Below are 16,038 nucleotides of genomic sequence, written 5' to 3'. Positions count from 1 at the left end.
CTGTGAACATTGCTCTTAATCCCGAGGGATCAAAAACGTGCATGTGTCTCCAAAGCGGAAAGCAGACACTTTTTAGTTGTCTTTAGCAATGCATTTGTATCCGCATGGGCTGAATCAATGAAATGCTTACTTATACCGATTATTCAAATACGAATGACCAGCACAGCTCCCAACCCAGGTCAAATTCCGTAAACATACTCTGCACTTGCTTGAGCCAAGAGCACAGGCAGTTGGTGAGATATCCCACGTTCTGCAAGTGGGGGATATGCATAGCAAAATTGACCCAAGTAAGTGGCTTTGCACGGGGAGATGGCCCCCGTCTGCAGAGGGCATGGCCAGGAAACACAATAAACACGAGACTGCCACACCCCAGAGTGCCTCCGATGTTTACACAAGGATCCGCCATGGGGTGAGGCGGCCCCTTCTGCAGTTCACACTTCTCATGACCAGGCATGCAGGAACGCACACAGCAGACGGGCTCCTTCCCCCTGCAGCCCGCTGGGCCCACCAATCCCCCTTCTGGGAAACGTGCAAGCGTCACAATGCAGGCCTGCAGAGCGGCCCCTCGCATTGTCTGCACATTGACCCACAGTGTTTTCACCAGACTTGTCATGGTTGAGGCCTAGATCTGCAGAACTGAACGTCGCTTATCCCTCCGAAGGCCCATCTTTGTGACTGGAAAGAGGCCTATTCGATACACTCGCGTTTTGGAAGTGAAGGTAGTCCAGCAAGCAGCTTTTCGCTTAGGTTCCGATGTTTAAAGTATCGAAAAAGCAACAAACTTAAACACAATAGACACACATGTGCTAGGAAGGCAACGATAGCCATATATACACGCATGATTAAAATAGAACTTCCATTTGTGGAGCTGTAGAAGTGTTCATAAACGTGCTGGTGTTGTTTTTATTTTCCCTGAGCCTCTCTCAGCAGGCCCCCTCTACTTGTCTTGTGTCTTTCATTGTGTCTTCTGACTTTGAAAAACAGAAGGTAATCGATGTCTGTGCGCAATTCCACATGACAACTACCGCCATCGGTAAGTTGCATCTACAATGGCATTAACGGCCCACTGGGAAATGAGAGTGGTGGTGTTGGAATTACACATTTTGGTCTGAAGTTACTAACAGGGTTAAATGCCACTGGGGGTATTTGCTGTAGGTGGTAAAGTTAGATAGCTGCAGGAACACATATTAGGATGTTTTTTTCATACATGGATACAGCTGTGTAAATGCCACATGGGGCAATTACCACCAGTGGTTACATACAGACGTGTTATATTTAAACTTTAGGGGCCGACAGTTGACCCCCAATGCCCAAAACGCTGCCACATAATCACATATGTGTTCTGCTCATACGTGCACAACAATACGTTTTTATGGGTGCTACGGTTGTTAGAACCTGCCAAAACGGGCCTTATTTTGGGCAGTAACTTCAGCCTAAGCATTGCTATGTTCTGTTTCATAATGGCAATTGCCAGCGGTAATGCAGCTCTGCTGACAATTTTTTTTTTGTTGAGTCAGTGGTAAATACTGCTGCCTGTACGGCACCTGCAGAAACTCGGAGCAGTATTTTCCCCTTTCGGATATGCATATTAGAGCGGTTGTTGGTAAATGGCAAACCTGATCTGTGGTTGTGTGAATGGCAGTTGTAATGACACTTCGTGACTCCTTAACTGACCTTTGACGTCTTTTTTGTTATGCTTGTAATTTACTCGGAGAGTTTTAAGCATGAAAGTATTTTGACTTCCAGAAATATGTACTGACTTGCCAACACTTAAGCATGTCATTGTATGACTTCCTCTCTTAAAACGTTAAAGCAAGTTTTGGCAGCATGGCAAGCATTTCTAGCAAGATCCCTTCATGTATACGAAATAATGTCATCATGTTTTACACAAACCAGTAGTTTGTAGTAGCTAGAACCAGGAATTAAATAATAATTAAAAAAAACACGTTTCCTATGGGAACGAAACTGGTTCAGTTTCCTTTCTAAGGAATCTGTTGTGCATACATTTTCTTGTTTAAATGTGTATGCTTTGATTAATTCTTCCTGTCGTTTCCCCCCTTTAGGAGGCATTTTCGAGTTTGTTGAAACTGGCCCCTTTGGGGCTGAAGAGCTGGCCTTTCGATTTGCAGTGAACACAATCAACAGGAACAGAACCCTTCTGCCAAACACTACCTTAACATATGACACCCAACGGATAAACCTCTACGACAGCTTCGAAGCGTCCAGAAAAGGTAACGTTTCCTTTCTGTAAACTCCCTCTGTGTGCGGGCATGATGGTCGCGAGCTCTCTGTGTCTGCCAGAAGAGGAGTCTGACAGCAGCACTCTGTGTCTGCCGGAAGAGGAGTCTGACAGCACAGCAGCATGAAGAGATGTACTTTAGGGAGCACGAATCGATGTCAAATGAGATGTTTATGGCCCTTTTATTTATGCAAATAAACATGTTATTTTGGGCTGGGATCCGAAGAAAGAACGCTCAAAAGCAATTCGTATTTGTGTTTAGTTTTCATTCATGTTAAGGAACGTTTCTTTTTGCACACCTTTTCATTTCTTCTTGACTTCACCCCTCTACTGCTGGTCTCTCCGCTTTTTTAAGTCTTTGTGTTGAATTTGAAGATGTGAGATCTCTCTCCTTGCATTCACTGTTGTGGGGACAGTGGGCCAACGTTTTGAGTTACCAGTGTGGGGAGATCGCCCCCTATATTCTGGCATCTGTATTTTCCTGTGGGAGCGCTACCCCGCCATTTGTGGTGTGCTGCCAGCATGCCCAGGGATCCTTTCTCTGTGTGGTTTTGGGTGCACTGGGTGCCCATGTGCCTATCAGTGTAGTTGGTGGATGCCATCTTCCTTTTCCCCATTGCAGCGGATGCCATCTTGCATGGGGTGTTATGGGGCACATTGTGTCTTCTTTTGTTTGTCCTACGAAATATTTGTGTTACTGTTCCAGTCATCCCATCAGCAGGTGGTGGCAGCTGTTCTACTTTTACCCCTCGGATGCAACATTGTGTGGTGTTTTTTCTGCAAAAATTAATTTAGGGTGACACTATACCCAAAATGGCCTCTCCTCATGTTTTAAGTCATGTTCAAGATGGCCTGACCTTTGTGGACATACTGCTGACTTGCCATGTGGGGAAGGGCCCTTTCACTTCGCACACCTAGGCAGACCTCTTGCAGAAAGCCCACAAACACTTTCCTGTATTTGTGAGCTGACAGGAAGTGGGGAGGAGGGCTGTCACCCCCCGCCCCACAATCCACATTCCTCCAGGGGTTTCGCTGTGGCCGGATAGATTCTCCAAATTTGAATGTTGAAAGGCCCCTTACAGGAGGGCTGGGGAAACCCCCAAGCCTGAATTCTGGATATAGATAGAAGAGCTGTACCCCGAAATTAAGTTGTCCCCTTAAGCCTGAAGACATCCAAAGAAGAAGACAATTGAGGGATGCCACAGGATTTTTGCAGAAACAATCATTGGCTCAGCCAACTCTCTTACATTGCAAACCTTGAACTTGTAGTCAACCATGGAGACCCTTGCAATGTACCCCTCTTCGTTCAACTGGGCCAACCATTTGGCTGTTGTGCTCAAGTTTCATTGCCTTTCCCAGGTCATATGAGCGTGAATCTCTGCAATTTGACTACCATATGCAGACACAGCTGTGTTCCACCGCAACTACTTCTATGTTCCCTAATGAGTGCAGATGTGTGTGGGTATCTTCAGGGCTCTATTGCAGTGCTGGAAACATTCTCTGCTGACCTTCACTAGAAGAGGAGCCTTTCAGGGACCTGAAGTCCAACTGCTGAGCTGCTGAGTGCACCCTGACTCTGCCTGGGGGCAATGCAAGATGAGCATCAGTCAAGTCATCCGTGACGGTATCAGTGTCATCATGGGAGTGATCCAAGCTGCCCCCCAGCCACTCAAGGACTCAAGAAGATTTGAAAGACGACCAATGTGATTGTCCTTGATTCTGTGACCCGATGACCCTGCACAATTACAGCAATGGTGAGGCAAGTCTTCCTGAGCAGTTTGCTGCCACCTGGCACTGTTTCTGCCTTACTGGGTATTCTTGGGCCTGAGCTCCCATACATTTCTTAAACTGCTCCCTCCCTATTAGGTTTACATTGGATACCAAATCCTGCTTACCTTAGTCGTATCCAGGGTGGCCCCTGGGCAGTGGAGTTGGGGTCTGTATTTATGGGGGTTATCCTCTTGGGCCCTAGAGGTGGTAGATGTTTCCCCTAAGAGTACAACCTTACTCAAGGCTCTTAGACCACCTTTCTACAACTACTGTTTTCTCTACACTGACCACCTTCTTTGTCCTGGATTCTGTAGCTGGGTGGTATCTCCGAGGCTACTCACCTGTGACTCTCAGAAACATGTGCGCTTCACCTAAGATAATTCCAGAAACGGGGTGATAGCTAGGGGTGGACTTCTGAAGCTAAGCATATGGTGTTATAGTGCTTTATGAGTAAAAGGCCTATGTTCTGATCTATTTTAGCAAATATCTCTGTAGCCTACGCATTTTACTCTTCAATAGGTTTTAGTGATACTAAAGGAGTGGCTAACCTATATTAGCCACAAGGAAAGGGGCAACAGGGGCAGACGTCCTCCCACCTAATCAGGGAGGGCCATACAGCTTCCCAGCCAATCACGGAGCTCAGAACGTGTGGTTTACCTCATGATAAATCCCACGTTCTGAGTTCCCTGAGCAGCGGGTGGCTGTCAGTTGTCATGCTGGGAATCAGGTAGGTTCTCCCACTGACTCCCTCCCCATCCCAACCCCTCTTACCTGAAGCTGCCTAGTCCCTCGCCGGCTCCTGCAACACTCTGTGTTCCGGTGCTTACCCGCCAGTGTAATGGCTACCATGGAATGGGAGAAGTGACTATGTGTACATAGTTCCCTTCTCCCTTGACCATGGTGGCCATCTTGGTTTGTAGTTTATTTTAAGTTGCGAAAAGGCAACCATGCTGTTTCTCAATTAAAAAAATCTATAAGCATCCCAGAAAATCATGCCAGGTTACCAATAGTACCAAACCCTTCTGGGTGGGGGCTTTACAAGGTCAGGTTATGCCCGGGGACGAGTTACAAACCCGAGAAAAAACCCACACCCATCCGGGTTTATTGCTTAAGTAGGTTACTTAAGTGTGAGATATATATGTGTAAACTGCTATATTTTGCTTACCTTCCAATATACACAAGTGTGCCTTAGTGTAGTACTTTAATAAATTACAATAGTTGTGTACTTACCTGTGTGGGTCTTTTTTATTCATAATCACTGTAATGTGTTTTCTGTACTACAAAACAATGTGCCCTTCTTCCCTAGTTCATCCTGCTTGTCCCTTGTTACTTTAAGAGAGTAGGTAAGCACAACTGGAGTTAAGCAAAACCCACCTTACCCTAGTTTGTCTTTTCCAAGTCCTTCGCCTGATAATTCATTTGAAAAAACCTGCTAACAGTTTATTAAACTGATAGGGGAAAACATTACAACAAGCATGTCGTTCCGTATCATTACGCACCGCGCAGAAAGCCCACTATGCACTATTATGCACCCAGAATGCCAATCTCTAAAGGCAGCACTTTCCCATTTTTGTAGCTTTTCAACCCTGAAGTCGCCTCATTTAAGATGCTTATCGAAGTCTTCATTTTGCTCCGCCCTGTACCCATCATACTGCACCGCTCTGCGTCTCTGCAACTCCCTTTCTGTGCCGTCTGCGCCCATACCAGCTTATATGTGATTGCTTTTCCACCACCTCACAACCAATTTGACTTTGTTTGGGCAGTCCCCCCCCCCCGCCCACAGCCTCTGCAGCTCCCTGGGCAGGTCTTCCTACCCCTCCAATAAGCTGCCCCTTATCGACACCCCACCTTTGAACAACTGGTTTCTCTCTTTAACCCTAGAGTTCGAAGCTGCTTCAGGGATCTGTGACGGCTCGGTGCACGCAGTCTACGCTCCTAGCAGCGTGAACTCACGTGTGACCTTTACCGGTGCTGATCAAAATGGAAGCTCCTTTGTTTGTGTCGGCGTTGCTGCTAAGTGGCATATCTGCTGCAACACATGCTCTCCATTAGGCAGCATTCTCACAAGGAACAAAATGTAAAATGTGAGAGAATTGGATTCGTTACGCTATGCAGGGCAAACAGCAACAGCATTGTTGGTTGTGTTTTAGCAGTTTCAGACACCTTAACATAAAGAGTTCGAGTCTGTAACTGTAATGTTGCTTGTGAATGCAAAACGTTTCCTGATTTGTGTTGTGGGTTTCAAATTAAGCCAAATGCCTGCAGAGTGTGGGATTACCGGAAGCATGGTTTATTGGTGCCGAGTGAAGTGAGGGCCCTTAGTTAGGACTTTGGGCATCTATTGGGCACCCCACAAGGGTGATAATGATATTGACACCTGTAGGGGGAGGGGAGGACCCTAAAAAAAGAAGAATAGGACAATTCCCCTACATGGAGCAGCAGGTTTGCTATGACAACCCTCTGATCCATTTAGACCTGGACGCATGTGCCATGTGGCTTTAGATGTGGACACATGTGCCGTGTGGTGTGATGGCAGCACACAGGGTGAAACAAGCAGAGCTCACTGGAGAGGAAAGCAATTCAGGACAATCCCCTACGCGGCACAGCCTCAAATGGTAGAAACGAGTGTGGCTTCCACCATTGGTAGTGAGTGACTCAATAACGGCAAGCACGCCCACGGCAGCGTGGGAGAGAGGAAGAGCGCTAGGGTAGGTTTGGTGGGGCGGTGGATCACCACTGATTGGAAATGGTAAGGCAAGGCGGAAGCAGGGACCGCAGAGTGAGCGCAGACACAGCACCAACTAACCTTCCATTTTGCTCAGTCAGGAAGGAGACTTCCAAACACATTACAGGGTAACATCGCCTGGGATTTGCTCAGTATTCCTCTTCCTGATTGGCTGAGCCAAAAACTATTTTTTAAAAGATGTGCTAATCGTCCATTAGTGCAGTCTACATAGCCTGGCAAGGCAAAGGCAGACATAGACTACACAGAATTGCCAGCCTCGGTTTCTCTTTATCGCTACTCAGGCGGCACATCATCCTGGAGACACGTGTAGGCATATCATGGAGGTCAAATTTACACACGCACTCACACACTTTTTAAATCTTTATATTTGCTGATTCTCACCAGACGTTGCAGTATCACACCAAGCTGGAGTGTGATAAGTATAGATTGCCAAGGCGGTTGTAGTATCTATCACGCCTGGTTGCCCTGCTTATGGGTAGGTGGGTATTCATGGATTCCCCCTGGGATGAATTATGTGCATATAGACATCTTCATGACAATATATAGTACACAATCTTTTTTTTTCTTTTGCTAACAAATTTCGATTTTACATTTGTATACTAACCTCAGATTGAACCACCCGGAAAACGTCTGATCCGAGCGTGTCCAAGCGCCAAGTGAAATAATGTGGATTTACTGCAAGTATCCTTTAATAACTCATACTTTTTAGAGGGTCCCCTCTAATTATATCTTTAGAAATAATTACATTTCAGGTAATTGCATTGCATAGCTGCAAACCTTTTAAAGGAAAAAAACATGTTGTTGAAACTGGCTTGACTTGCTTTGAAAGCCTAGTTTTCAAATAGGGCAGTTGCCATCCATTAGAAGTCATGGACACAAATACATTACAGATAATTGCAAAGGCCTCATCATAACTGGGAGCCATAGCATTTCTGAAGCTCCAGGGCATAGTGTCTTTCGTGTTTCTCTCTTTAGCTCGGAAAGGTTCAGTAATGCCGGCCCAACAATAATATTTCAGATTGAGTTTCAATTTCTCAGCGATGAAGGGTGAGCAGGTCTGGGGGCCGATGGGCTAAAGGGTTATTTATTTATGTATGCAATTATGTATATATTTATTTATTAATGTGCAATACATTTTTAGCACAGAGTGACAAAAAGGCAAATATAGTCACGTTTACCACATATGTTTGGCCAATTACTTTCTTCTGACGATGTGTCTCACTCTGTCTACCCTATTCTCCCTCACTTTGCTCCGGCTTTCTTTCTGTCCCTCTGACTGACTTTCTCCTCCATCTTAATCTCCATGATGCTTCATTACTCTTTCCCTCTCTCTTTCTCTATCTCTTTTCTCTCTCGCTCGCTCTCTTTTTTTCTCGCTGTCTCTATCAGGGGCGCTGAGTGCGCGGCTGCGCCATCTGCGTAAATGTCCCTATTCTTTAAATGGGACTTTTTATTTTGGGCACCGGCACCCCCTGGGAAAACCTGAAGTCGGTGCCCCTGGTCTCTACCTTCTGTGTGTCTTTCCTTTTCTCTTGCATAATATACATCGCTCTCTCTGTTTACATCTCTGCATCGCTCTTTCTTTCAGGCTCTGACTCTCTCCATCTTCCTCTCCCTCTCCCTCTCTTTGTTCTTTTGACCTTCCCCTATTTCACATGTGCTCTCTTTTTCGCGCCCAATGTTGCTTACTCTCTCCTCCTTTTCTCACTCTTGCTTTCTCTCCTCCTCTTTCAGTCTATTCTCTTTTATTTCAGCAAGCATTAGGAAATGGGCCATTTTCTTACCAGTGTATGAAGCAAACCATTAGTGGTAGCCATGCCAACCCGGAACACAGACATAATATATAGCTCATCGACAGCCGTGGTTCGGTAGAGCACTTCATTGCTTGCTTGGAATGGTGCTGCCCCTTACATACACTCCTCTTTCTATTTCCTCTATTATGTCTATGGACACTACTTAAAAACAATGAAGCATGTGGTATATTGGAAAGCGGCCACCAGTACGCCTCATTGCATGATTCTCTATTGATCGCCACTTGTTCCACATCAGTGGTTCACATTCACAGGAAGTCATTTTGCTCTCAATTAGGGCCCTATCGCAAACAAGACTACGTAAATCCTTTCTCCAACATAGATGTTTCCTTTGCAAGCACATGGGTGGAATCCTTGATGAAATTACAAAACCACGCTGCTCACAGCCAGGCGGTTCATTCACATATGTCATAATTATGAAATAGATCCTGCATTAAAAATGCTTGCTTGCTATATATCATGAGCATGACTTAAGGATAGTGGAATATATAGCTAGAAAGTGGCACTGTTCTGCACAGTGCAGAATAAGACTAGATACCATTTGTACCGTGCAGGAGGGCGCAGCAGCGGCTGTGTAGGCATCATGACCTTCTAAAAAGAGGTTATGCACCTTAGCCTGCAGGGTGTAATAGGCACACTGGCATCACAACTTACCTTTAGTCACACCTCAGAGACCAAGGGGGTTGCAACCTTTGGCTCACCAGTTGTTTAAACTACAACTCACATAAACCCTGGTCAGACTATTTAATAGTGAGAGATTATGGGAGTCGTAGGCAAAAGCATCTGGAGGGTCACAGTTTGCAGATTTCTGATAAATGCTTGTGCTGAATTCCTGGTGAGCCTCATCACTGTTAAAATCTTACCTCTCCTTTCGAATTGCTGCATTTAAAATCTCATCTGTCAACCACGCTTGATCCTCTCGTTTTGCCAACATCTGCCCTGCAGCTGGTCTTCCTTGGCTCTCCAAGATCCTAGATCAAGGCAAGTCCTTACCATCATCTCCAGAGCCAGACAGACAACATGAAACTGCTGGACCTTATTTAATCCAGCGTATGTCCTTAGCTGGAAACTGAAACCACTAACTTGAGCACATGGAACAGCATTCTCAACAAGGCTGACAAAGCAATCTCTCTGTGGTCATTATCCCTGACCTGATAGCTGCATTGGCCATGATTCATCATGTTTGTCTTTGGCCGGAGTGTCTGACCCAGTCCTCAAATTCTTTGACAACTTTCTTGCAGGTGTAAGAGGATTCAATTCAACACTACAGCTAAGTCAATGCCTAGTCTGGGATACTGAATGGAAACCCTTATTGATATATCTTTAGGTCCAGTTCATGCGTTCTGGATGACTACCCCTATATAACACCCCTCTCTTGGAATCCCCCTGACCCCACTGAGCCAATAAGTAGTTCTGTTTTGCAAGTTTAAAAGGTTTATTTGATAATTTAAACAACAGATATATATATGACACTTTATAATAAATTAATAATTGAATAGCACACTTAATCTGATATGATAAAGATCAACAACGGAGAATCTGGCACTAGCACACTTCTTATAATCACTAATGAGTTGACATGAAATGGATAAGGTAGCACACTGGTAAATAGGAACAAAAGAAGAAGGTGGTACAAAATGCTTTATAGAGTTCAAATGGATGCAAGGTTGAATGAATGAAATGCAGTATAGAAATACTCAATATGATTTCAACAAAACAATGTAATCACTTTTCTCTGGCAATTCCCTCCCCCCCTTGATGCAAGGCAAGGAAATGGAAGGCACACAATTCTCAGAAATGCAATTCAATGTAATTCAGTTCACCCCAGCAAGCTTACAGAAAACAGATAGGAGTTTTGAAAACACAGGCCCAAATGCTTTGATATGTGCTAGCAATGGATGAGAAATATGCTGGAAACGCTTTTTAATTCCCTTTCAGAGGTTCAGGGTAAGTGGTATCTAGTTAATATTAGTCCAGGCTCACACTAGCAATGATGCAGGGATAGTTAACAGGTTAAACGAATTTCTGGCAAATGGAAAGCAAACAGCAGCAGTTTTTACATGTGAAGAAATTGCAAATCGCGGTAAAATTTGCGGATGCGTGTTCCGCGATTTCGGTAAAACTATAAGGGGTAGGAATTCTAGGTTCATAGGAAAGCCACGATTCTAAGCTTTCAAATAAAAGTTATTGCAAGTCTCTAGCACAAACGGTTGCGGAGATATGAGCGATTTAATAAAGGTCGTTTTTGGGTTTGCAAATTTCAAAAGCTCAAAATGACAAGTGCAGCTTGCAACTAGCAAATCACAGGTGACAGCTTTACAAGTGACAGGTGACAGTTAGGAGACAGTTCTACTTAGATTAAAATAGGATTGAATTATATTATTTTAACTAAGAGATTGGTTCTGCACAGTTTTCTAGGTACTCACACTATATTCTTGAGTGAAATGGGCCTCGCCACGGATCTGGTCAGGGTTTTAGACTGGACTCTGGTCTGGTCTGGTCTGGCCTCTGCACTTCACAGTGATCTGGGTCAGCTCTCTCTGCTGGTCTGGGTCTCTCTGGGTACAGCACTGCTTTCTCTCTGGTTCTCTTAGTTCTGGATAGATTGAAGTCTCTAGTTTGGCTTTCTGGAGGTTGATGGAGGTAAGTATGGATTTTTCCGGCAGAGCGTCCCGCTGCAGATGGATTTGGAAAGGTCCCTATCTGTCCTGTCTGTCTGCTTTTATGTGTTTAGAATGTGGGTGTGTTCTAGCATCACTGACCCTACCTCTCTCTCAGCTTCTAATTGGTCAAACTTCCATTTATCATTTGATTGGGGAATGAACTGTGAGTCAGAGTGATGTCATTTTACAGCCTGCAGAAAGTCCACTCCTCCTGTCAACTTACACACAAATCTAGATTTGAAACAAATACATATTTGCAGAGGTACATATTGTTTTAAAATCATATGCACCCATCATGCATTACAGGAGGTATACCCTGTTCAAACTCTGCTCTTCCTGGGAGCTTGCATTCAGAAATGGCACATATTTCACTTTTTAACTGATTTTGCAATTTCTGACATTGACCCAACTTTACATACATGTGTGCAGGGAGTAGGGACATTAACTGATGAAGTTTCAGATTTTTAACATGCATACATTTAGAGTAATCTCCATTTTTCCGCTAAAACCCCCCTGAACATGCCACCGGGTCGAAAAACCTCTTAAAATGTGGGCAGAAAAATCACAAGAATTATGGTATCATTTATAAAATTTTCACATGTCCGCTCTATGAGTTATTCATCTTTTTAAAGTTATGTTCTGGCTCCAAAGGGGTGTGGTTTACCCTCAGCAAAAGGTTGAATTTCTGGTTCTTCCAGTTCTGCCAAGCCAGCTTGCTCTCACAGGCAGTGCCCCTCCCAGCTCTTGCCAAGAGGAAGCTACATTTTACGACTGCGGTAATAAAAACCTTTGCCTGAGTGAAGAGGGCTTTGTTCACTCTCCTGCAGAGCACAGATAATTCAATTATCAGATAGATGGCATATCCTTAGTGTGGGCAGCAAAAGGAAGGTTGGCCTGGGAACACAGCTGTGACTCAAGTTTCCTCCTGATGGGGGTAGTTGCCAGGCAGAATTCAGTTCCTTAAGCCAGACTTTCAGCTACTGTCATGTTATTTGTTGCTTTTTAAATTAACTTGCAATTTTACACATGCAGCTAGAATGCTGATTCTAAGTGCAAAACTATGACATTTAAACAATTGCAACCTATGTGACACTCAAAAGTAGGTCACTCAGTCAATTTAAACATTTAGATTTTTTTTTTTTTAGTGTCTTTCAATCCAGTGCAACTTAAACTGCTGAAATCCACAGCGCAGCCAGTCTTGTTATAAACCTTGTCTTATGATCTTCATTTCCCAGATTTTGTAGGCACACAAAACTCCATTCTGCCAAATGTCTGCTGGTGTTCAGTAAATATTTTGCACATATTGCAATGTTTGAAAATAGGCATTTTGACTTGCCTTCAGGGAAACAGAGTGGTTTTAAAACGCCGGCTTTTGGATAGTGGTGAGTACTGGTACTGCACCCATTTTTGGGATTTAAGAAATAAATTCCCCACAGTTATGGGTTTGCTTTTGGCAATCAGCATTGCCACTCCCAATGGTTTCAGACTACTGTGCGGGTAGTCCAATGGTGGTTTTAAAGCGCTTTGAAGCTAACCGGCGCTACTGTTTTTCCTTTGGCAACCCATTTCCCTCATGGCAACCCAGCCTTTCATTCTCGCACTGGTGGGTGGCAAGTGAGGCAACCATTTTAGTGTGCGCACAAACTGCGCAGCTTTCCTGGATTTCAGCGCACATGTGGGTTTTCCGCCATCTTGAATTTTCTAAGCCCACAGCACCAAATGTTGCAGCATGATAGCTTAAACGTGGGTCAGGACACCCAACAAGCCCCCCCACGCGACTGCACTTTGAATTTGAGTCGATGGGGAGTCGCGTGCCCATGGGTTTTGACCCACGCACCGGTCTGTCCGCATAATCTTCTTCCTCTTCTGTAGATGGCACAGTTCAGCATCTTCTTCTCCATCCGGTACTGATCGATCGGTTCTCCTCGCCAGTCCTGATGGGAGTATTGGGCGGTCCACTGGGCCCATTGGATCTTCGTTCCCGGTCTCTGGATCATCCTCCTTGGCCAGTCTCAAGGTCTTCTTTCTCCTAGGACGACAAAGGAAGAGCGGCAATACCTACTCATAGATGTTTTTCCACCACTGTTGAGATGGTGGGACAGCATATGCATTTCATCATGACGAAACATTACATTCTTACTTTGATAAAAAAAAACAGTATAACTAAGAGACAGTTTCATGCAAATCACAATATTTTAGAGACTAGATGTGGTATGTTTTATGATTGGAACTGAATTAGTCTGAGACAGTACCCGCTAGGATTCCAGAGGATTCCTCCAGTTGTTGCAGAGTGTGCCTGGGATGGCAACATTTCAACTGGTTTATGTGGACCCACTTGTCTTCCCCCTCTGCCGAACCGCCTTTGGGGATGCGGATCTTGTAGGCCACAGGGGAGATCTTATCGACGATCTCAAAGGGTCCTTTCCATGTAGGCAAAAATTTGCGCTGCTTGGCCTGGTTCCTTTGGAAGTTGTATAGATAGACCCGGTCCCCCACCTGATATTCCTTCCTGGAAGTTTTCAGGTCATAGTGGGTCTTCATGCTATCAGCTGATCTTTCTAGATTCCGCTGAGCATAAGCAAAAGCATGTTGGAGGTGTTTCCTTAAATTCTCTACATACTCATGAGTAGTGGAGGCATTTATCAGTGTCTGCTCTTGGGTCCTGTAGAGCAAATGCTGAGGAAGCACCATCTTGCGTCCAGTCATCAACTCAAATGGTGACATTTTGGTTGCAGATGAAGGGGTAGATCTGATGGCCATTAGGACCAGAGGTAATCGGATATCCCAACTTGGCCCAGAATCTGCCACAAATTTCTTTAATATGCTCACAATTGTCCGGTTATATCTCTCTACTGCCCCAGAAGAAGCTGGTCTATAAGCAATATGCAGCTTTCTCTTGACCCCCAGTATCTCCCACATCTTTGTCATTACTTCACTGGTGAAGTGGCTACCTCTGTCTGACTCAATCCTTTGAGGTAGACCAAAACGGGAAAAGATGTGGTTAATCATCAAGGCAGCTGCAGTTTCTGCCTTGCAATTTGGGGCTGGGAGACATTCCACCCACTTGGTAAACAAGCATGTCACAGTCAACATGTACTTATTCCCCCTAGCCGAGCGAATCACAGGGCCTACAAAGTCGATTTGTAAATCCGACCATGGCAGTGTCATTCCCCTCTTTTGTAAAGGCGCCCGGTGTGTGAGGGATGTCGGCTGAAATTGTGCACACACAAGACAACCCTTCAAATATTGGTTGAGGTCCTGGCCCATGTGTGGCCAGTATGCAACCTCTCTTAAGATTTCCAATGTTGTGTGAAACCCCCTATGACCGGCGGTGGCCGCATCATGGGCGTGACTTAACATCAGGCTTCGGAATGAGGTAGGAACCACCCACTGGTCGTGGCCAGCTTTGGATTTCCTTACCAACAAACCGTCTTGGATCCGGAACATTTTTGGACATTTCATCAACACTCTTAGGTCCTCTTTCCCAATGTAATCGGTATCCGTCAGGGGAAAGTTCTCAGGGTCCTCAAGGTGCTGGTAAAATTTACCAATTATTGGATCCCCCTTCTGAGCGGTAATCAAATCAGCATCAGGGGTCTCCTTACTCCATTGTGCAATTGAAAGGTCGTTGTGAGCATTTGTCTGGGACCTAGTGATGGCAGTGACCTGGATCTCCCCCAACAGGGACTCCATCTCAATTAGATCCCCTTGGATGGCCCCGGTTTTGGCCAGCTGATCAGCTAAGTCATTTCCAGTTTTGTCTGGTCCCTCTACTTTGGAATGACCCTTGATCTTTTTCCAGTAGATGGTCATCTCGTTCGAGGTGACCAGATCATCAATGTTTTGGATCAACTTCCCATGTTTCAAGGGTTTGTTGTTAGCACATAACATGCCTCTGGTTTTCCAATTAACCAGGTGCTCCACGAACCCGTTCCGTACATAATCCGAATCTGTGATTATGACCAGTTCGTGGAGTTGATGCTGGACAGCAGTGAGGATGGCATGATGCACAGCCATCAATTCTGCCACCTGACTACTTCGGGGACCAATTTTGTATCCAGCGGAGGGTTCTGGGGACTCATTCACCCATGCATTCCCTACGCCAGCCACCAGTTCTTTCTCCCCGTCGTTGTCAACATGGTAAGAGCATCCATCCACATAGACAGTGGGCATTCCCTCACACTTGTCTTCTTCAAAGACTTTGTGTGGGGAATTAAGGTATGCCTCCATGTTGTCCTTTATTTTTAGACTTTCGTCCTCGAGACAGTTTTCTCTGGCACAATCATGCAAGTCAGCCAGACCTTGCGCGAGGGGACTCTTCTTGTTTTGGCCATATCGGACCTCCACAGGAAAGCCTTGCATTGACAGAATCCAGGAAGTAATTCGGGAATTACTCACATTTCCGGCCCGGATTCTGTCACTTTGGAGATATTGCAGAGGCTGGTGTGGAGTCTCCACTATGATGTGTTCCCCCTGGATAAACGGGCGGTAATTCTTCAATGCCCACACCGTTGCCAGGAGTGCCTTCTCACAATCGTTGAATTTTTCCTCCACAGAGGATAAAGTTTTGCTCGCATAGGAGATTACTTTATTGACCTTGTCATGCTTTTGATATAATACTGCCGTCAAGCACGTATTAGAGAACCCCGTCTCCAGGAAGAACTCCTTGTTTCTGACAGGGTAAGCTAGGCAGGGCGCTTGTGAGAGGCTTCTTTTGAGTTGTTTTACTGCTTCGGCTTGTTCTGGACCCCATTCCCACTTGACCCCCCCCTTCAGGAGATGAATCAGGGGTCTGGTGATCTCTGCGTA

At 45.1% G+C, this 16,038-nt stretch overlaps 1 protein-coding gene across 2 annotated transcripts in view; it reads left to right on the top strand.

Annotated features, from left to right (window-relative positions):
* The window catches only part of GRIK2 (glutamate ionotropic receptor kainate type subunit 2), a 2,093,351-nt gene that overhangs the window by 461,273 nt on the left and 1,616,040 nt on the right, over positions 1–16,038 (top strand). For both annotated transcript variants that reach the window (XM_069606522.1, XM_069606523.1), the window contains exon 2: positions 2,064–2,231. In XM_069606522.1, coding sequence (XP_069462623.1) covers positions 2,064–2,231 — 168 coding nt within the window. The remainder of the gene's footprint in view (positions 1–2,063; positions 2,232–16,038) is intronic.

The sequence above is a fragment of the Ambystoma mexicanum genome, chromosome 4p (genome assembly GCF_040938575.1).
Source record: "Ambystoma mexicanum isolate Mex_15411 chromosome 4p, UKY_AmexF1_1, whole genome shotgun sequence".
NCBI classification, from domain to species: Eukaryota; Metazoa; Chordata; class Amphibia; order Caudata; family Ambystomatidae; genus Ambystoma; species Ambystoma mexicanum.
Note: the sequence above shows the minus strand (reverse complement) of the source record. Positions and strands in the feature narration are given on the sequence as shown.